General features: G+C 40.9%; 1 protein-coding gene across 2 annotated transcripts in view; it reads right to left on the bottom strand.

Moving 5' to 3' along the window:
• TMEM41B (transmembrane protein 41B) overlaps positions 1-12,187 on the bottom strand; it is a 32,944-nt gene extending 20,757 nt beyond the window's left edge. The window contains exon 1 of one of the 2 annotated variants that reach the window (XM_059708853.1): positions 11,861-12,180. In XM_059708853.1, the coding sequence (XP_059564836.1) occupies positions 11,861-11,981 (121 nt within the window). In that variant the 5' untranslated portion in view covers positions 11,982-12,180. Of the gene's footprint in view, positions 1-11,860 lie in introns of both variants that reach the window. The other variant, XM_059708854.1, reaches the window with a different exon arrangement.
• Between the last annotated feature and the right edge of the window lie 9,879 nt (positions 12,188-22,066).

Consider the following 22,066-nt stretch of genomic DNA (forward strand, 5'->3'; position numbering starts at 1 on the left):
GGAAAATGGGTATTGCTCTAAGTGTTTTCACTGACTTTCAATTTTATTATCTACTCGAGGCCCGGTGCATGAAATTCATGCATTGGTAGGGTCCCCAGGCCTGGCCCGGCGATCAGGGCCGTGGCCTTCTGGATGCGGCCTGCGCTTTCCTTCATTCCACATCGCCCCCTGATGGTCAGCACATGTCATAGCGAGCAATCAAACTCCTGGTCTCCTGGTTGAACTCCAGAGGGGACACTTTGCATATTAGCCTTTTACATATATAAATATTGGGAGGTGACAGCATAGGCAAAATAGCCTCTTAGGAAAAATGAGGTACCCTGACAATTAGGTCAACTGTCATAAAAACCTAGAGATTTTGCTAATGCAGTGATTTTCAACTTTTTTTTTTTATTTTTTATTTTTAATTAAATCTTTATTGTTCAGATTATTACATTTGTTCCTCCTTCCCCCCCCCCCATAACTCCCCTCCTCCCAGTTCCCGCCCCACCCTCTGCCCTCACTCCCCACCCACTGTCCTCATCCATAGGTGCACGATTTTTGTCCGGTCTCTTCCCGCATCTCCCACACCCCTTTCCCCCCCAAGAATAGTCAGTCCATTCCCTTTCTATGTCCCTGATTCTATTATGATCACCAGATTATTTATTCACTTGATTCTTAGATTCACTTGTTGATAGATGCATGTTTGTTGTTCATAATTTGTATCTTTACCTTTTTCTTCCTCTTCCTCTTCTTAAAGGATACCTTTCAGCATTTCATATAATCCTGGTTTGGTGGTGAGGAACTCCTTTAGCTTTTCCTTATCTGTGAAGCTCTTTATCTGACCTCCAGTTCTGGATGATAGCTTTGCTGGATAAAGTAATCTTGGTTGTAGGTTCTTGGTATTCATCACTTTGAATATTTCTTGCCATTCCCTTCTGGCCTGCAAAGTTTCTGTTGAGAAATCAGCTGACAGTTGTATGGGTATTCCCTTGTAGGTAACTGAGTTTCTTTCTCTTGCTGCTTTTAAGATTCTCTCTTTGTCTTTTGCTCTTGGCATTATAATTATGATGTGTCTTGGTGTGGTCCTCTTTGGATTCCTTTTGTTTGGGGTTCTCTGCGCTTCCTGGACCTGTAGGTCTACTTCTTTCACCAGGTGGGAGAAGTTTTCTGTCATTATTTCTTCAAATAGGTTTTCAATATCTTGCTCTCTCTCATCTTCTGGCACCCCTATAATTCTGATGTTGGTACGCTTGAAGCTGTCCCAGAGGATCCTTACACTATCTTCGTATTTTCGGATTGTTTTTTCATTTTGCTTTTCTGGTTGGGTGTTTTTTGCTTCTTCGCATTTCAAATCTTTGCCTTGATTCTTGCGCTCCTCTGGTCTGCTGTTGGGAGTCTGTATAGTATTCGTTATTTCAGTCCGTGTATGCTTAATTTCTAGTTGGTTCTTTATCATAACATCGAGGGTCTCATTAGATTTCTTGAGGATCTCACTACATTTATCGGCGGCTTCTAGACAGTTCTTAAGAGACCTTAAAAGTGTGGTTCTGAACTCAATATCCTCCATTGACAGTTTTGTCCTGTTTCTTTGTCTCCGCATTTTTTATGCTTTCTTGGTGCACTCCCTAGTGGTCTTTGTGCGCAGTCTTGTTGTAGTTAAGCCTTGATTGTTGTCGGCAATACCGGGGGTGATTTGACCTCCAGGCTAACTGGCTATGAGAGTCTGCTGTGTCTGCAGTGGGAGGGCTTCTGTGCTGGATCTCTAGGGCAGTGCTAATCTAGGGTTTGCCTGAGGCTATCAGGCAAATGCCTTTGTGCAGGGCTTGGGCAGGGCGGGTCGCACGGGATCTACAGGGCAGGCAGGAGCAAGCAGTTATGGCTGCTCTCAGTTCAGTCCCTAGGGGCTCTGCCTCACAGAGTCCCAGCAACCACTGCAAACCTCGGAGAGAAAGCTGCCTTCGAGTTCCGACCGAAGCCAGACAGTCCCGCTTTTCCCGTTTGAGTCTGGGTCCCTAGAGACTCACCCGGATCTGGAGCTCAGAGTCTGAAACTCCCTCCCGATTGAAAACAACAACCGCGCCCTCTGCCTCCAGCCCGCTCCGCGTGCACTCCGCACCTTAGTATTTCACTTCAGCACTGCGCCTCCTCTGAGTCTGGGTATGATATTCTCTTTCCTCCTAGTTGTAGAATTTCCACTCAGCCAGCCTTCCTGTGGTTCTGGATGATGTCCGTTCCGTCTATTAGTTGTTTTTTGAAGTGGTTGTTCGAGGCAGCAATCTCCGGCGTTAACCTATGCTGCCATCTTGGTTTTCCTCGATTTTCAACTTTTTAAATCTCATGGCCCACCTTAATGAATTATTAAAATTCTGTGGCACTGACAAAAAATTAAGTATGATTTTGATTCATTCATACCAGACAGCTATTATGTTGACTGTTGTCATTTTTTTTTTTTTTAACAATCTAAGGGAAAATAGGTCAGTGCCCCTGACTAAATAGTCAGGTATTGAATGTTTTAAAAATTCTTGCAGCACTGCCATGGCACACCGAATGAAAATTGCTGTACTAATGCAACTGGTTAATGTTTCTCTTTACACCAAAGGCTTCAGAATATAGTTGAACCTCAAATGTATCTGGGTGGCTCTATCTGCGATTCCAAGAATGGGACAATTTGTTTGCATTCCCTCACAAGTTAATCTTAATGTTACCTTTAAAATTTTATGCAAGATAAAAGTATGAAATGAGATCCAGGAAACAGCAAGCAGAAGAATGAGCAGGCTGTTTTTCCCTGGAAGCAGTCAATAGTACACCTTAATAGTACTCACTGGGGAAGAGGCAGATACATTATTCCATGTATATACTGATAACACTCATGAGATTTAAAAAATATATGTATACTATAATTAGGATTTATTACTTTCAGTTCTCTGAGAATGGATTTACCACTATGCCCCACCCAATCACTGTTTATGTAACTTTTATTCATGCTTTTATGAAGTATGCTTTTACTCTATTCAATTTAGCAAATCATTCTTCATGAAACGTTATAAAGGTGTATCAGGCAAATGCTATTGCCTGCTCTAGTAAGACTCCCCTTCTCTGGCAATGAGCACCTTTCCCATGTCCACCCCCCTCTCCAAAGAGGCTAATCTCATTGGCCCTATTCTTACCATGTGATCCCAAACATAGAAGGCTAGCTCACTCAAGGTTGGACACCTGACCCAAGTAGAAACAATTCATTCCTAAACATCTAAACCAGTGGTTCTCAACCTTCCTAATGCCATGACCCTTTAATACAGTTCCTCATGTTGTGGTGACCCCCAACCATAAAATTATTTTCGTTGCTACTTCATAACTGTAATTTTGCTACTGTTATGAATCATAATGTAAATATCTGATATGCAGGATATATTTAAAGGGGTCGCGACCCACAGGTTGAGAACCGCTGAATTCTAAACTAAGAAAAAAAGATAACTGCTGTCAAGGTCTTGAGGCTGAGAAGTCAAACAATATAGGCCACAGTCAATAATATGGCAAGCCAAAGACATGTATCAGAAAACATAAGAGGGGAGATTGAAAAAGAAATCCAAAGAGCAGAAATGGGAGCTATAGATCAGCTACTGGATTTTTAACTTTCCACTTCACTTGAAACCTGGCTAAATTTTTTCTTGCTCATAGATACCAGTGAGATTGTCTCTTAATACTCTAGTTCAAGCATGTCAAGCTTACGGCCCATGGGCCGCATGTAGCCCACAAGGAATATTTTTGCGGCCCAGCCAATATAGCGGTGTATAAGAAACATTTTAATAAAAATTTCATAGCTTAATTTTTACAATATCCTGTTATACATAATCTATACTAATAAAAGGGTAATAGGCTAATTAGACCAGGAGACCTTCTGGATGTCCTTCCGGACAAAGCCATGGTGGCAGGGCTGAGGCAGAGGCAGTTAGGGGCAAGCAGGCCGGCAGTAGGGAGGAGTGGGGGGCAAACAGGCCAGCGGGGGGGGGGGTGCAGTTGGGAACGAGAATGCCAGTGGGGGGAACAGTTGGGGGTGAGCAGGATGGTAGGCAGAGTGGTTAGGGGCAATCAAGTAGGCAGGCAGGTGAGTGGTTAGGAGCCAGCAGTCCCAGATTGATAGAGGGATGTCCCAGATTGGAGAGAGTGCAGGCCGGGCTGAGGGACACCCCCTCCCCCCCCACCCAGTGCACGAATTTCGTGCACCAGGCCACTAGTTATGTTATTAATAACGAACTACAACTTTTTCTCATGACTAATAACTATAATCGTGTTGTATCCATTTCCCTTATGCGCCTTATGCACAGGCGCACCATTTCTCCCCACTAATACAACCAGTGAATATTTTAGCGGCAGATTGCCACATCACTAGTCTTGTACTGAGTTGTTTGGTGTGTGCAACAGGAAATATTTCGCTTTCAAAGAACAAGAAAAATAGACTTATTTGCATTATGCTTATTAATTTGTGCAGTTATTCAGTGTCTGGTAAGTTAATGTTCAAGAAAAAGTTAATTTTTATTAAAATGTCCTATTATTTTATGTTAACAATTACTCATTTATTTCAGCCCTTTGTATTTAGCATGTCTCTATCGAAATAAAGCTACGTTTCTATGAAAATTGAAGTTTTTGGGGGTTTTTTGCGGCCCACATAAACTTAAACCTTGTTTATTTGGCCCATGTTAGCCTTTGAGTTTGACATGCTTGCTCTAGTTCATTAATCTATTTACATATTTGTATTCATGCTCTTTTGCAGCACAGAGAATTAAACAGAGACTGTAAACATCTGAGGTGGGTCAAATATGAAAGATCTTTGTAGAATTTTATGACAACAAATGCCAAATTGCTCACTACATTTTTGCCCAAATTATGATATCTAATTCAATGCATATCTTGAAAACTCTTAATAAATCATATCTAGTCACCCTGAAAAAAAGAATAATCATCCAAAAGTTACAAAAATATCCAGTGCACACTAAAGCCAATTCAACCAGAAATCCTTATTTAAACACAAACTGTTCTCACAAGGCTAAATGATTATTTTCCTACTTTATTAAATAAAGATGTACTCTACTAGAAAAGGAATAAGGATAATCTATATATATATATATATATATATATATATATATATATAAAAGCCCAGCGACCAAACGGCAGAATGACCAGTCACTATGATGCACACTGACCACCAGGGGACAGACACTCAATGCAGGAGCTGCCCCCTGGTGGTCAGCACACTCCCACAGTGGGAGCGCCGTTCCACTGACCGGTATGATCAGCGCTCCCACAGCAGGAGCAGCTGCTCAGAGCACGGATCCACAGCCACTCAGAGGGCGCGTCTACAGCCGCTCGGCTGACCAGGATGAGTGGCGATCCCACAGCGGGCCAATCCCTGCAGGCCATCCCCCCCACCAGTGCACGAATCCGTATATAAATATTGAGTATTTTGACATAGTTTTTGATAGGTTGACATCAAAGCAATGAGACATTGCCCTGGCCAGGTGGCTCAATTGGTTGGAGCATTGTCCCCTACACCAAAAAGGTTGCAGTTTCGATTCCAGATCAGGGCACATACCTAGGTTGCGGGTTAAATAGCCAGTTGGGGTGGGTAGGAGACAACTGATCCATCTTTCTCCCTCACACTGATGTTTCTCTCTCTCCTTCCCTCCCTCCTTCCCTTCTTCTCTCTCTAAAAACAATAATAACAACAAATACCATATTAACATAGGTGTATAGTCTGTATGATTTTTCTGGAGGCCTATTACCTCTTCAAGGTATGCTACTTTTAAATCTATCTGGAATTAATTTGCTTAACCCTTACTTTCCACTTACTTCCTTGCTAAAATCAGGTCCAGAGTACAAAAAGTACTGATACAAATAATTTAATATTAAGGGTATCTTTTAAACTCTTCAAAACCACCAATAACTTGATTTTTTGTTTTTTCATCCTGTAGATATTTGTGTACACAGAATAACTTCTAAGAATAAATGGTTGATTTTCTCCCCTTTCTTGAAACATCTCTTAGGGTTTCTACTATGCAAGGTGTGCCCTCAAATGTATTGTTGCTTAGAACTATCTGCTGAACATCAATTATGTACCAAATATTTTGCTCAATCTCAACTCTTAAGAATCTGATGCTGCTCTTAGCTAGACCCCCAAGGAATGTTAAAAGGGGCTTTGAAGTTTATAGAAAAGCAAGATTACTGGGCTTGAGTGATGGATGCAAGATTCAAAGAACAGGTGGAAATTTAGTTGAAGACTAAAAGATGAGAAAAGAATATACAGCCTTGCCCTAGCCAGTTTAGCTCAGTGGATAGAGTGTTGGCCTGCAGACTGAAGGTCCCGGGTTCGAGTCCAGTCAAGGGCACATGCCTGGGGTGTGGGCTCGATCCCCAGTAGAGGGCATGCAGGAGGCAGCTGATCAATAATCCTCATCATTGATGTTTCTATCTCTCTCTCCCTTCTTCTCTGAAATCAATAAAAAATATATATATAAAAAAGAATATACAGCCTTCATTGATCAATTGCCTCCCATATGCACCTTGACCAGGGACAGAACCCGCAACCTAGGTATGTGCCCTGACTGGGTATGGAACCTGCAATCTTTTAGTATATGGGCCAAACACTCCAAGTAACTGAGCCACCCGGCCATGGCTAAACATATTTTGAAGACTTCAACAGGTAACACAGTTCTCTTAAATTAAAAATTAGCCCAACCGGGTGTGGCTCAGCAGTTGAGTGTTGACCCAGGAACCAAGAGTCACTAATTCAATTCCCGGTCAGGGCACATGCCCAGGCTGCTGGCTCCATCCCCAGTAGAGGGTGTGCAGGAGGCAGCCAAGCAATGATTCTCTCTCATCATTGATGTCTCTATCTTTCTCTGCCTCTCCTTTCCTCTCTGAAATCAATAAAAACATATTTTTTAAAAAAATTAAATAAGACATTTAGCATGCTAGTCCTAAAATTAAACTGTAATATTTTTCTTTCCATTATGAACTCACCAGTCCTAAGTAAAGGGTTAGAGGGGAGAAAGGTGTCAGACAACATTTAACAGGACTACAGAACACTAACTACCCTGACAATTCTTTAACTACACATCTCTGATTGCTACCTGTCTTACAGTTGGATGATGAAATATATAGACACTTGAACAAATTAACCTCCAAGTTCATTTTCTTCACTTTCTAAAATTAGGCAAACTTTTGTAAACATTGTGTTCAACAGTAATACAAACACTGATAAGAATGCAATACAACTAAGTGACATTCCATTTTGAAGCCCCCTTTCACACAAACTGGTAAATAGGGAAAACTGGCTATTATGATTCAAAAATCCTTCTTGAATATAATCCTAATAAACCCAGATACTAGCATGTAATTCATTTAGTTCTAAACAGATAAAAGGTAAAGAATTTGTTCTAAGGATAACTCTACATCTAAATGTGTAGCATAAATACAGGGTGTCCCCCAAAAATGTATATGCACTTTGAATGATTATAAAGTCAGTGTTTATTAATATACAATTCATTTTCAAATTTTAAAAGCTTCTACAGAAATTAATATTGTTTTTATCAATGCGTGTTTTCAAATGAATAAATTTTTTAAATCAATGTCTTTTTTTTAATCAATGCCTGTTCTGGTCCAGGCACTGCTGATAACTCGAAGCAATGGAATCACAAACATCAAGAATAATTTCATTCAGTATTTGTGTGCTCTCACTTCGTCAACTGTTACTGGTTTTATACTGTAAACGTTATCTTTTATGTATCCCCATAAAAAAAAGTCTAGTGGCAAGTTAGGATAAATTTTCTTTGTTCAAAGTGTAGTCTGGCTTCACCCATTATTTAAAATCAGTGCAACTGTGAAAACTGAGTGAGTTATCAGCTATTAAAGTGCGTATACATTTTTGGGGGACACCCTATATTTATAAAGTGCCTTCTTCTGGCTGCATTAGACACATGTCATTAAGCATTTAGAGCTACCCACACCAGTACTTTGTACATTCATTAACCTCTAACTCTTCCATCATATCAATTCACAATCAGAATCATCCTATTATCTGCTTTCCAACCCCCTTCCTAGCCAAAGGTACTGTTAGAAAAAGTCAGATCATTGTGCTCCCTTGGCCGAGAACAAGTTCACATGTTTTTCTATCTTCAATTAAGATTATCACTGGCAAACAATAATTCTTTTACAGCTCTCTCCATGAGGGCTATTTCAAATCTCTTCAAGCCTTTAATTTTACCTTCCACTACTATCAACCAATGACACTGCCTCCACACTCTAGTGAGCTCCCAATCTCTAACTCAAGATCTGCTCACAAAATTATCTTCCCTTGTCCCGTTCCCCTTTTCTTTGCATTAAATGCCAGCATACTCCCTTTCAGATCTTGCTCTCAGGATTATTTCTCCATTCACGTAGTATCTTTAATTCCTCCCTCTTACAAGTACCTTTTCTCTAACTTCTAATATGTATATATACATCCTGAAAAAGTCTACTTTAACCTTAATGCCCTTGTACTAACTTCCTATTTCTCTTCTTACTTACATATCAAAATCTTCCTATGTCTTTAAGATCTTAGGAATGACTCTTAATGTCATCTAGTCCATTAGTTCTCAATATTCTGTTTCCATTAGACATACTTAATCCTATCATGAAGGAAGCAAAGATACATATCTCCTGAGAATATAACTTTACAGGGACTCTAACAAGTTTTTAAGTTCACAAGAATCTACTGAAATATTGTTGGAAGTAACTTTTATTTCAAGGACTTTCAAATTTTTAAATTATTAATAAAAGTGGTAATATCATCAAGCATAAATTTAAACAGTTAAAATAACTATAAATTACCCAAAAAAATAACCATTAAAAATCACAGAAAGTATGTTTGTAGGTAGAAGAAACAGCACTACCTATTTTGCATAAAAGCTCATTCTCTTAAGGCTTATGCCCTACAACTCTGCTACCATTCAACCCACACACCCTCACTCACTATCAGCTGATGAGATGTGCCCTTCAGGCACTTCCACCCATCACTGAAGACTGAGACCAAGCTTATAGCAAACTTCTTTATAATCCTAAAGGATTTATCATCCATTTGTATGATCCACCTAGCCTCAAAATTTTTAGACCTTCATTTCTATTCAACTTTAGCCAACCACTTCCAGGGTACACTAAGTTCTCACATCACCTGAGACTGCTCCACCATGGACATTTTAAACTCCATTATGTCATTCTTTGATCGCTTGTATTCTTTCTTGAGCTTACTCACTTCATTTTCTACCTTCTGTTGGATTCCTCACTTCTCTTCCTTTCATGAAAACAGCCTGGACTTGATAGTGTATCATCTGAAGCAGCACCTTTGATTGGAATCTTTATCCTTTCCTTATATATACTCTAACCCAAAATAGGTATTACAAGTTTACTTTCTTCATTCCTACTCTCTTTTCTAGGTGTAGGATCAGGCTGGCCCAATCATGTTATTCTTACCTTCTGACAACAGTGCATTTGATTGACAATCTAATCAGAGTGAATAACTAGACTTTTATTGTTAATGTTAAGAAAATGATTCTCAAAATTAACAAGATAGCATTTAGCTACCTTCAAGAGGAATCAACCTTAAAGTAAAGCTAACATCAAGTAAGCAGACCACGACATGAAAGAAATCTAATCCTGAAGTTACCATTGAGCCACTGGTTCCAGACTGAAGCCAGTGAATCCCACTTAATCTCTCAACTTTTTAATTCTATGAACCAATAAACTTCCTTTTAGCAAGGATTTAAATTGTGTTTTCTATTAATTATAAGCAAAAGAATCCTGATACATAATATTTGGATTGAGACTGGCATCAACAAATCAGGCTAATAATACATTGGTTAATGTCCAGTTGCCAATTTTAATCTAACTTTACTTCCGTTATCAGTAACCAGAGAATCCCTAACGCTAACTAGAGACAGACAAACTGACAGAGAAAGGAAGACAAGAAAAAGAAAAAACTAGGAATTTTTAAAAAAATATGTTTTTATTGATTTTTAGAGAGGAAGTGAGAGTGAGAGAAAGATAGAAACATCAATTATGAGAGAATCGAACCATGACCTTCTGGTTCCTAGGTCAATTGCTAAACCACTGACCCACACCAGCTGGGTTTGCCTAGCCCTTTAAAGTCCTCCATATTATCACATAATTTTGACCATGCCATGGCCAACTATATTTCTTACTAATTACAAAAATTCTTCACCCCTGATAAGTTACTCTCTTTATTGACACACATAAAGGGTTCACATTTACCTTCAATCCCATTCCCTTCCCTTATCCAAAACCTATTTATCCAAACCCAAGGCGTCCATGAAGGCATGCTTTCACTTCTCTTCCCTCTATCTTCCTATAGATGTGTAGTCTACAGAAGTCATTTGACAGCATCTAAAAAATAACTGTATTGAATGTGTTGTTCAAATGATAAAATAAGATAAACAATTTAAAAGTACTTTGGAGATTTCAAGTTTTTATTTTCTGAACAGAATTAGGTTTTTTATAAAAAGGAATAAATCAACTGACTGCTATCACAAAGCAAATGACAATCTTTTGGGATGCGCTACCTGGAAAACACTTTTCAGGAAAACCCTGGATTATTGTCACTCACTAGCAGCATCTTCAAAACATTTATTTCATTTAGTGGAATATACATTGAGAGCAATTCATTTCTGAGTGACTAAAGTTATTTGGCTTTACTGTCTATGCATAGAGCTTAAAAAGCCAAAGTACGCTGGAGACATTTTTAATTATTTAAAAATAAAATATCATTTTCTGCTAGACACTCTTTTCATTTAATACATTTTAAACTCGACTCAAAAAGTATTTCAGCTGAATGTTAAACATAGTATCTTCATGTTTATAAATCTTAAGTGTACAATACTTTATTACTGACTATAGTTACAGTGCTGGTAGACACTCTTACAGTCCCTCTTCTTACCCATCACTGGTTGTGGAACACAATAGTGTGAGTAAGCTGCAGACAACACAATGGCCATTTGATAGGATCTCTTCAAGGTAATGGGCTTTAAAAGCATCTAAAGAACTTGATCATGTTAGTTGCTGGAAAGCAATGAAAAACCTTATGCCAAGGTGGAATCAAAATATTTAATTTCTAGGTATGCTTCTTTTGGGGGGGGGGGAGCTCTTATAGCTACAATAGTAATCGCTAATATTTAGCCCTTACTTCATACAAGCCAAGCATTACCCTAAATCCTTTACATGAATCACTTCGTTTAATCCACGCACCAGTCTAAATAGATACCATTAATGTTATCATCATCCCCACTGCACACACAGTTCAGACACTAAGCTTTGAAAGATAACAAGTCCAAAGTCATAAGTAAGTAGTAAAGCAGGGACTCAAACCCAAGTCTTCTTGCCACCTGAAGTCACACCTGGACGTAGGTAAGTCCTTGCTCCTAACGAGACCTTACTAATCTGGCTTTGTCACTTTGCGCAAGTCATACAGCCACCCAGGGCCTCAGCCTCCTCACCTACAAAAATAAAGCAACGAATGCCGAAGTTCTGACAGCCGTCTAGCTCCAGTATCATCAACCTTACACTCTCCCTAGCGTCAACCAGCTAGTGCCATTCCTTCTTTTAGCTGAATTTAACTAAGACGCTATTTACGGCTCACCTACCAGGTGTCCCGCCTGGTGCTGGGCAGCGGCCCAAACGCAGGTGCCCCATTATCCCTTCTCTCGCCTGGAGAGAACAGGCCCAAGACCCCCAGCAAACCCTCGGAACCCAGCTGGGGTCCTTTCCACCCCGGAGCCCCCACCGGCACCCTCCCGCCTCAGATCCAGGCCCAGCTCTGGTCCCCGGATCCACTCACCCTTCAAGTGGTCTCTGCTGCCCGGCGCTGTGGGAGCCCGCGTCCCCGCAGCCCGCTCTCCCGCCGGGGTCGACTGGAGTGACTCCGTCTGCGATCTTTCGGCGACTCTGCCTTTCGCCATGGCTATTGCAGCCAAGGTGGAGGGAGCGGGGTGATGCCGCGCCTCCTTAAGCACAACTCCGCGTCAAGTCCTTGGAACACCCAGGGCCAAAACCACAGCCAGTTCCGGGGCGACCGCCTAACCTGAGTCGCCCTCAGTCGGCCGGCACAGTGACGCTCCGCGGAGACCTGCAGCGCCCACTCGCACTAGGCTCCGCCCCGCGGCGCTCGCGCGCCCGCCCAGTGACCGCGAGACCAGTCAGGGTCCCGGCCCGCCCCATCCACTGACCCGCCCCGCCTCGCGACTGCGGGGAGCATGCGCAGTGGCGGCACCGGAGTCACCCCGTGTGACTCGCGGACCCGGACTTGCAGTGCGCAGCTTTAGTTATCCGGAAGTGCAGTTCCTGCGGCTGCAAACCCTTTGTTCCGGCCGCCGGAAGTGCCCGCGAATGACTAGTGGGCGATTTGCAGCGGGGGCTAGTTCAGCCCACTCCCATCTCCACCAATTCCGACGCTATTGTCTGGAATTCGAAAGGGCTAGAGAGAATGCTTGGTATGCAGATGTTGGAGGACATGAAACCTGGGGCGATTCTACCGAGTTTCAGAAAACTAAGGCTGAGAGAGGAGCTATAACCTGTGAAGGTCACTGGGTGGCAGAAATGGGTTTAGAATCGGAGTTTTCCTGTTCCCAAGGGAGTGCTGTCCTTTGTCATCACCCTGCGCCCCTGGCTTGTAAAGCCAGGTCTGCTTCATTACAGTTAGCTTTTCCTTTTGCTGAGCCCAAACGTGCCATTTTTTTAGTTACTTTTTCCCTTCCTACCTCTCCCTGCAGTAGTCGGTTTTCTCACTGGAGAGTGTATTGGAATTCCCTCTTGAAAGCAATTTGTGTATAAAAGTACTGTTTCTAACCAGTAACTACATTTATAGGAACCTATTCCTTGGAAATATACAAAGAGAGTTGTTTCTGATTGTTTATTAGTGTAATGGTAAATGTGGAAGCAATCTAAAAACAATAAAGAAAAATGGTTCAGGCCCTGGCCGGGTGTTCAGCTGGTTAGAGCATCGTCCAGAACCCGCCAATGGTGCGGGTTCCATGCCTGGTCAGGGCACATACAAGAATCAACTAATGAATGCATGGATGAGTGGAACAACAAATTGATGTTTCAAACTCTCTCTTCCTTCCTCTCTTTCTAAAATAAAAATAAGGTTAAATGGTTACGTAAATTATGGGAGATCCATTTAATGCAGTGGTTCTCAACCTTGGCTGCACATTAGAATCACCTGGGATTCTTGTTGAAATCCTGATTTCTGGGCCTCATCAATAGTAACAAAGAAACAGAATTTCCGGAGGACGAGGCCCAGAAATCAGGATTTTAACAAGATTCCCAGGTGATTCTAATGTGCAGCCAAGGTTGAGAACCACTGATTTAATGGAACTGTTTTATGTGCACATCACGTCCTCTGCCTACTAACATTAAGGCCTTCAGTGACCACTCTAAGAAGTAGATACCCATTTTATTTCCTTCGTAGTTGTTTTGAAAAGCAATAATTACTTGAATTATTTGTTTGCTTGTTTATTGTTTGCCTGCACCTCTAGAATGTAGGCTTTATTAAGGTAGCGGCCTTGTCTTTTTTTCATCTTGTATTCCCCAGCAGCTAAGTGGACATTTGATAAATTTATTGAATAAATTTTCAGCCATAGAAAATGATATTTATGAAGAAACTAATAATCTCGAAAATGCTTATGCAAGAGCTCCAAGAGCTAATTATACAAAAACAAAAATATTAGAAGACATATTTAAGCAAGTAAATTTATACCAGTGTAGAGGTCTTCTAGATATATTTTACTACACACAAAAATTAAGTATGAGAAAAACACACACAAAAAAAACCAACACTCTACAAACTAAAACTAAGACCAGACTGAGAAAAAATATTTGTCACATAAATAGGAATTTCTATAAATTAATAAGAAAATCACAACTAGACAGAAAAGTGAACAAAATATAAATTGTCAATTCCCAGGAGAAAAAACTAAATAGCCAAAAACAGATGAACAATCTCATTTATACAGTGTGATAACACTAATAGGTGCATGGATTGCAATAGCAGAAAGAGGCATATTTAAATTAGAATGGGGCTGCGGTGAAGAATTATTTTTAAGTTGATTTACAGGATAAGTGGAATTTTTTTTTCAAGATCCTTTTTAAAAGTTGATTTTAGAGAGAAAGAGGGAGAAAAAGAGAAACATCAATTTGTTATTCCACTTACTTATGCATTCATTGGTTGATTCTTGTATGAGCCCTGACAAGGGATCAAGCCTGCAACCTTGGTGAGATTATGTTCTAACTAACTGAGCTAGCCAGCCTGGGCAGAATTGAGTGGGAATTAACAACAAAAGGAAGGAAGGAAGGAAGGAAGGAAGGAAGGAAGGAAGGAAGGAAGGAAGGAAGGAGGGAAGGAAGGAAAGCTACTGCTTTTTTTATTTTTAAAGCTGCAAGTAAGGAGAAGGAGAATGGAAATAAATAAGATGAAAGAAATAAGACCAAGGACCTTATGACAAAGTGCTAGAAGTTTGAACTAAACCCTCCAACATCCAAAGCCACTGAAGAACTTTTTTTCTGAGTGCCTTCTCAGAGCTAATTTACTTATTTGTTTGTTTATTTTACTTTTCAATGACAGTTTACATTCAATATTATTTTGTATTAGTTTCAGATGTACAGATAGTGGGTTAGACAATTACATACTTTACAAAGTATTCCCCCTGATATTTCCAGTACTCACCAGGCACCATACATAATTATTACAATATTATTGCCTATATTCCCTATACTGTACTTTATATCCCTGTGACTATTTTGTAACTACTAATTTCTACTTCCTTTTTTATTACTGTTAGTCCTCATCAGAGGATATTTTTCCCATTGATTTTTAGAGAGAGTGGAAGGGAGAAGGGGAGACAGAGAGAAACATCAATGTGAGAGAGACACATTAATTGGTTGCCTCCTGCATGCACTCTGACCAGGGCCAATGCAACCAATCTATGTGCCCTGGACCGGAATCATACTCAGGACCCTTCAGTCCAAGGGCCAACGCTCTATCTACTCAGCCAAACTGGCTAGGGTCTAATTTGTACTTTGTAAATCCTTTACTTTTACTCCCAGTCCCCCATACCCGCTCCTCTCTGGCAACCATCAGTCTGTTCTCTTAGTCTGTTTGTTCATTTATATTGTTCTTTAGATTTCACATGGTATTTGCCTTTTTCTGTCTGAGTTATTTCACTTACCATAATACCCTCTAGGTCAAGCATGTCAAACGCGGGCCACATGCAGCCCACACAAATATTTTTGCGGCCCTGCCAATATAATGGTGTGAGCAGTTATTTACAACTAGAGGCCCGGTGCACAAAATTCAAGGGGGGTGGGGGGGTTGGGGTAGGCCCGACCCTGCAGGACATCCCTCTTGCAATCTAGGACCACTGGCTCCTAACCACTCACCTGCCTGCCTGCCTGATCACCCCTAACTGCTCTCCCCTGCCAGCCTGATCACCCCTAACCGCCTCTGCCTCAGCCCCCGCCACCGTGGCTTTGTCCTGAAGGACATCCGGAAGGAAGTCCAGAAGATGTCCAGTCTAATTAGCATACTACACTTTTGTTAGTATAGATTATGAAAGGAAATAAGTCTCCTGTCAGATCCAGAATTACTGACATTCACCTTAGGTTAGTTTTTTTTTTTAATTAATAAATCTTTATTGTTCAGATTATTACAGAAGTTCCTCTTTTTCCCCCCATAGCTCCCCTCCACCTGGTTCCCACCCCACCCCATGCCCTTACCCCCTGCCACTGTCCTCGTCCATAGGTGTAAGATTTTTGTCCAGTCTCTTCCCGCACCCCCCACACCTTCTTCCCCCCAAGAATTGACAGTCCACTCCCTTTCTATGCCCCTGCTTCTATTATATTCACCAGTTTATTCTGACTTAATTTTTAGGTTCACTTGTTGATAGATATTTATTTGTTGTCACTTTGTTGTTCATAATTTTTATCTTTACCTTTTTCTTCTTCTTCCTCTTCTTAAAGAATATCCTTCAGCATTTCATATAATCCTGGTTTGGTGGTGATGAACTCCTTTAGCTTTTTCTTGTCTGTGAAGCTCTTTATCTGTCCTTCAATTCTACATGATAGCTTTGCTGGGTAGAGTAATCTTGGTTGTAGGTTCTTGCTATTCATCACTTTGAATATTTCTTGCCACTCCCTTCTGGCCTGCAAAGTTTCTGTTGAAAAATCAGCTGACAGTCATATGAGTACACCCTTGTAGGTAACTAACTGTTTTTCTCTTGCTACTTTTAGGATTCTCTCTTTGAAATCTTTAGCCCTTGGCATTTTAATTATGATGTGTTTTGGTGTGGTCCTCTTTGGATTCCTCTTATTTGGGGTTCTCTTCGCTTCCTGAACTTGTAAGTCTATTTCTTTCATTAGGTAGGGGAAGTTTTCTGTCATGATTTCTTCTAATAGGCTTTCAGTATCTTGCTCTCTCTCTTCCTCTGGCACCCCGATAATTCGGATGTTGGTATGTTTGAAGTTGTCCCAGAGGCTCCTTACGCTATCTTCATATTTTCGGACTCTTTTTTCATTTTGCTTTTCCGGATGGGTGTTTTTGCTTCTTCATATTTCAAATCTTTGACTTGATTCTCGGGATCCTCTAGTCTGCTGTTGGATCTCTGTATATTATTTTTAATTTCAGTCAGTGTATGTTTAATTTCTGACTGGTCCTTTTCCGTTTTTTCAGCATTCTCATTAAGATCCTTGAAGGTCTCACTAAGTTCCTCAGAGGTTCGTAGAAGATTCTTGAGTAGCCTTATAACTCTGGTTTTGAACTCTATGTCCTCCATTAGTTTGCTTTCCTCTACTTCTTTCATTTGTGACATGTTTCTTTGTCTCCACATTTTTGGCTGACTGTGAGGACCCGCTGTGTCTACCGTGGAAGAACTGCTGTGCTGGAAACACCCTTATGGGGCAGGACTTGCTTCAGTGGGGCTTTGGTGCTCACTGAGTCTGCTTCTTGAGTGTGTCCCTTATGGATGTGGTGAGTTGAAATCTGGTATCTGACCAGGGGTACCCTGGCTCCTGAATCTCCAAGTCAACCACTGTGTGAGTCTACCCAGCAGGAGCTACAATGATATCAGCAGATTTCTCCTCTTTGTTTGGGGTTTGGAAGTTTTGGAGCTCTCTGACCCAGCTGCAGTTTGTTAGGTTAGGCTGCAAAAGTGCAGATGATTCCTTTGTGCCACTGTGCACAGCTTGGTTGGGGATGTAAATTGAGTTGGGCGGGGTCTCAGACAATCACCAGGGCGGAGCAAACAGCAATGGCTATTGTCAGCCTCTCCTCGACTGAGCATCTCCGAAACTCACATCTCTGCATCCCAAGTCCCTCTGCATCCCCGAGTCCCGCGCCACCACAGCAACAATGATCCCTGCGAGCAGCTCTGCTAGAAAGCCACCCTCTCTTTCCGACCCGCTGCAAGACAGTCCAGTTTCTCCCCATAGGAGTCTGAGTCTCGTCGTAAACAAGTTCAGTGCTTTCGGGAGCTTGCATCCCCTTCTGATTGAAAAAAAAAAACAGTGCATCCAGGTGCAGCCGCCTCACCCGCGCCTTTGTACCTCTGTTCTTGGCACCTCTGCACCTCCTACCCGGTCTCAATGCACTTTTTTTTTCCTTCTAGTTGTAGAACTTCCACTCGGCCAGCTTTCCCATGGTTCTGGATGATAGCTGCTTTCTCTTATAGTTGTAGTTTTAATGTTGTTGTCAGGGGCAGCATGTACAAGTTTATACCTTATTCCGCCATCTTGGTTCTCTCACCTTAGGTTAGTTTTGAAAGTAATTACTGCGAGCAAGATTTCCCCCAAAGTAGGAAAGATAGCAGCAAAGAAGAGATGCCAAGTGTCAGGAAGAAAACATTAATTTTATCATTGCTCTTGTTCTTTTTTTTTATACTATACTTTTCAAAATAAACCTATGTTTCTATGAAAATTGAAGCTTTTGTTTTTTTGCAGTCCACAGAAACTTAAACCTTGTTTATTTGGCCTGTGTTGGCCTTTGAGTTTGACATGCTTGCTCTAGGTTCATCCATACCATTAAAGAAGATATGATTTCATTCTTTTTTATGGCTGAGTAATATTCCATTGAATATATGTACCACCACTTTTTTATACACTTGTCTATTATCCACTTGGCACTTAAGTTGCTTCCTTATCTTGGCTATTATAAATAAACATAGGGGTGCATATATTCTTTCCAATTGGTGTTTTGGGATTCTTCAGATGTATACCCTGAAGTATTGCTGAGTCACAAGGCAATTCCATTTTTTAAAATACTTTTAAAATTGATTTTTAGGAGATTAAAGGAGAGGGAGAGAGAGGGAGAAAGAAAGAAACATTGATGTGAGACCTAAACATGGATTGGCTGCCTCTTGCACACCCACTTCTGGAAATCAAGCCCACACCCCCAGGCATGTGCCATGACCAGGAATTAAACCAGCAACCTCCAACCAGCACGGGAGAACTTCCAACCAACTGAGCCACACTGGCCAGGGCAAAAAGGTAGCATTTTAAATCAGAAAAGAAAAAGATTATTAAACAAATGTTACAGGAAAAAAATTTTTTACCAATTTTTTAAAGTCAGATTCTTTTTCCACTCCTAGGGACAATGTTTTGTTTTGTTTTTAATATATTTTTATTGATTTCATAGAGGGAGAGGGAGAGTAATAGAAACATCAATAATGAGAGAGAATCATTGATCAGCTGCCTTCTGCATGTCTCTTATTGAGGAGGGGGCCCACAACCTGGGCATGTGCCCTGACCAGGAATTGAACCGTAAACTCCTGATTCATAGGTCAATGCTCAACCACTGAGCCACTCCAGCCAGGCTATTGGTTGATTCTTGTATGTGCCCTGACCAGGAATCGAACCTGAAACCTTGGACTTTCAGGGTGATGCTCTAACCAACTGAGCTACCTGGTCAGGGTGAAATAACTTTTTTTTTTTTAAGTGTAGAGGCTAAAAAATATCATGCTTTTTCTTCCACCTTCTAAATTCTTCTAGCCAAGATATGGAAGCACCTAAGTGCCAAGTGGACAATAATCAAATTAACAGAGACAGATTAACAGGAGAAAATAAAAATGTTAATACATCTACATGGGAATTCACATAAGCATGAAAATTTCAAGACAGTTATGTAAAATGGGGTATATGTTATTTTGGACAAAGAAGAAAGGGATGGGATGGGGTCAAAAGTAAGATTGGGTGATTGAGAAAGATCAGAACATGTGAGAGATGAAGTTCTTTGGGGGTGGGGGGCAGATCTTACAGGTGTTTGAGGAAGATTAGAACATGTGTCATTACAAAGTAAATCAATAACCTAACTTCACACCTTAAGGAACTAGAAAAAGAAGAGCAAACTAAACCCATAGTTAGCAGTAGAAAGAGAATAATAGAGTAGAGTGGAGACAAACCCAATAGAGAATAGAAAAATATAGAGAAAATCAACAAAACCAGAAGCCAGTTCATTATAATAATCAACAAAATTGACAAATATTGGTTAGATTGACTAAGATAGAAAGTGGGAAAAATCAAATTACTAAAATCAGAAAAGAAAGTAGGACATTACTATAGATTTTACAGAAATAAAAAGGAGCATAAGAGAATACTATGAACAATTTGCTTCGGGGAGAGGAACTAGATCGCAGGGGAACAGTGAGATTTTACTTTTTGAATTTTGTCTTGTATGTATGAGTAATATGTTTAACCAGTAACAACAAACGTGTGAGCATGAGAACAGATCAAAAGGAAAATAATATATTAAAGTGTAAATTATCTGTGCTGCACTTTCTAATGTTCCTGCGATAAGCTTGTGTTACCTTTATGATTGGAATAAAAACAAGCCCTGGCCGATGGTTAGACCATCAGGCTGGGAACTGAAGGATCTTGGGTTTGACTCCCAGGCAAGGGCACGTTATCCGGGTTGCAGATTCATTCCCCAGCCCAGTTCCAGGTGTGTTTGGCATGTAACCAATCATTATGTCTCTCTCACATCAATGTTTCTCTCTCTCTCTCTCTTTTCTCTTCCTCTCTCCCTTTCTCCCTTCCACTCTCTCTAAAAATCAGTGAAAAAATATCCTTGGGTGAGGAATAACAAAACAACAACAATAAAAAAGATTTTAAAAAAATATATGTTTTTCTTGATTTTAGAGAGAGGAAAGGAGAGGAAGAGACAGAAACATTGATGAGAGAGAAACATCAACATCGATTGGCTGCCTCCTGCATGCCCTCTGCTAGGGATCAAGCCCAAAACCTGGCATGTGCCCTGACCAGGAACCGAATTGTGACCTCTGTTTCACAGGTCCATGCTCAACCACTGAGCCATACCGGCTAGGCCCAAAAAGATTTTTTAATATTTGTCATATTCATGTGTATACAATTTTTCTTGTGTCTTTAAGATTTAATATCATATCAACTTTTACCTCTTCTTTGACTAGAGGAATTCAATGAAAACAGCATCTTCTCCTTGTTTGTGAGCAGGAACTGGAAATCCGAAGTTTTGCATTCCCAGGTGAGACCTCTGCCTGAACTGAGAATGGCAGCACTTTAGAAACAGAAAAGAAGTCCTAGCCGGTTTGGCTCAGTGGATAGAGCACAGCCTGTTCGGACTGAAGGGTCCTGGGTTTGATTCCCGTCAAAGGCACAAGCCCGGGTTGCGGTTTGATCCCCAGTGGGGGGCCAGCAGGAGGCAACTGATCAATAATTCTCTCTCATCATTGATGTTTGTATCTCTCTCTCCCTCTCCCTTCCTCTCTGAAATCAATAAAAATATATTGAGAGGAAGAAAGAAAGAAAGAAAGAAAGAAAGAAAGAAAGAAGGTTCTCAGGGAGCCAAAGAAGGAGGATGTCGTTCTAAATATAGATTGGAATGTGATGACTGGACTCAGGCATTTCAGAACTAATTTTTAAGTCCCAGTGTCAGGCAACTGTCAGACAAAGGCTGGTGGAAGCCAGTGTGATCAGGTCCCTGGAAACCAGCTGGTGAAGCTGGAAAGAAGAAGCTGGCTATGGATGTGGGGTAGGCAGGGTCAGCACCTTCAAATACTGACAGCAGTGAATTCTGTACCCACACTAAGAGGGGAAAGGCCTGGGCTCTGGTCAAAGGCAACGAGCCAGGTCAGTCTCTGGACTGACATCACTCTCGTGCCAAAAGAACACAGGCGGCTCAGACTGCCTTTTCATTTGTGCTGGATGGAAAGCGTGCTGGACAAGAATCCAAACAGTTCAAAGCTTTGAGGCTTGGCCCTCTGGCCCATTTCTCTCTGTGCTGCTCTTTGCCCAGGCCAGTGAAGAACTCGGGTCACTACAGACTCAAGATTATCTGGACAAATCAGAATATCCTTTTTTAAATGAACACTTTTTTTTTTAAATCCTTCCCCTCTCCGCCCCCACGCGCCCCCCCCCCCCCGAATATCTCATCAACCATCATTATATTATGTGGAATATTTGTTTGGATTTTGTGTTCCTCCTCAATAAGAATGGAAGCTCCATGAGGACAGGGGGCTTTTTCTGCTCCATTCACTGCCGTTTTCTCAAAGCTCAGAAGATAGCCTGATGCAAACAATTGCTCAGAAGATTCTTGTAGAGTTACAAAAAAAACAATACTGCCAACAAATTGTTACAAAATATTCAAATAGTAAAGGTAAAAAAGGTATGAATTCAGTTTGCCCATATCTGCATCAAATTCTACTCCCCCAAGATAACCATTATAACATTTTTATGTGTACAATATTAATCCTAAAACAATTTTCTGTCTTGTTTATTTCTGATATCTTACTAAAGCAGCCCACAGTGCCTGGCATAGAAGTACTTGATAAAAACTAGTTGAAAATCTGATGAATTGGTTGTAAAAAGTCTCAGGGTTGGGGTAGGAGGGTTAAAAAAAAAAAAAAGGTTGGCAGTTATAGGTTAGTTCCCCACACAAATTAGGGGAGTTCCTTGAGTTAGGCATTCCTCTATATATCGCAAGTATCATGGAGAGTGCTTGGACACTGCCAATTATTTATTCAGCACT

The sequence above is a fragment of the Myotis daubentonii genome, chromosome 9, assembly GCF_963259705.1.
Source record: "Myotis daubentonii chromosome 9, mMyoDau2.1, whole genome shotgun sequence".
Lineage (NCBI taxonomy): Eukaryota > Metazoa > Chordata > Mammalia > Chiroptera > Vespertilionidae > Myotis > Myotis daubentonii.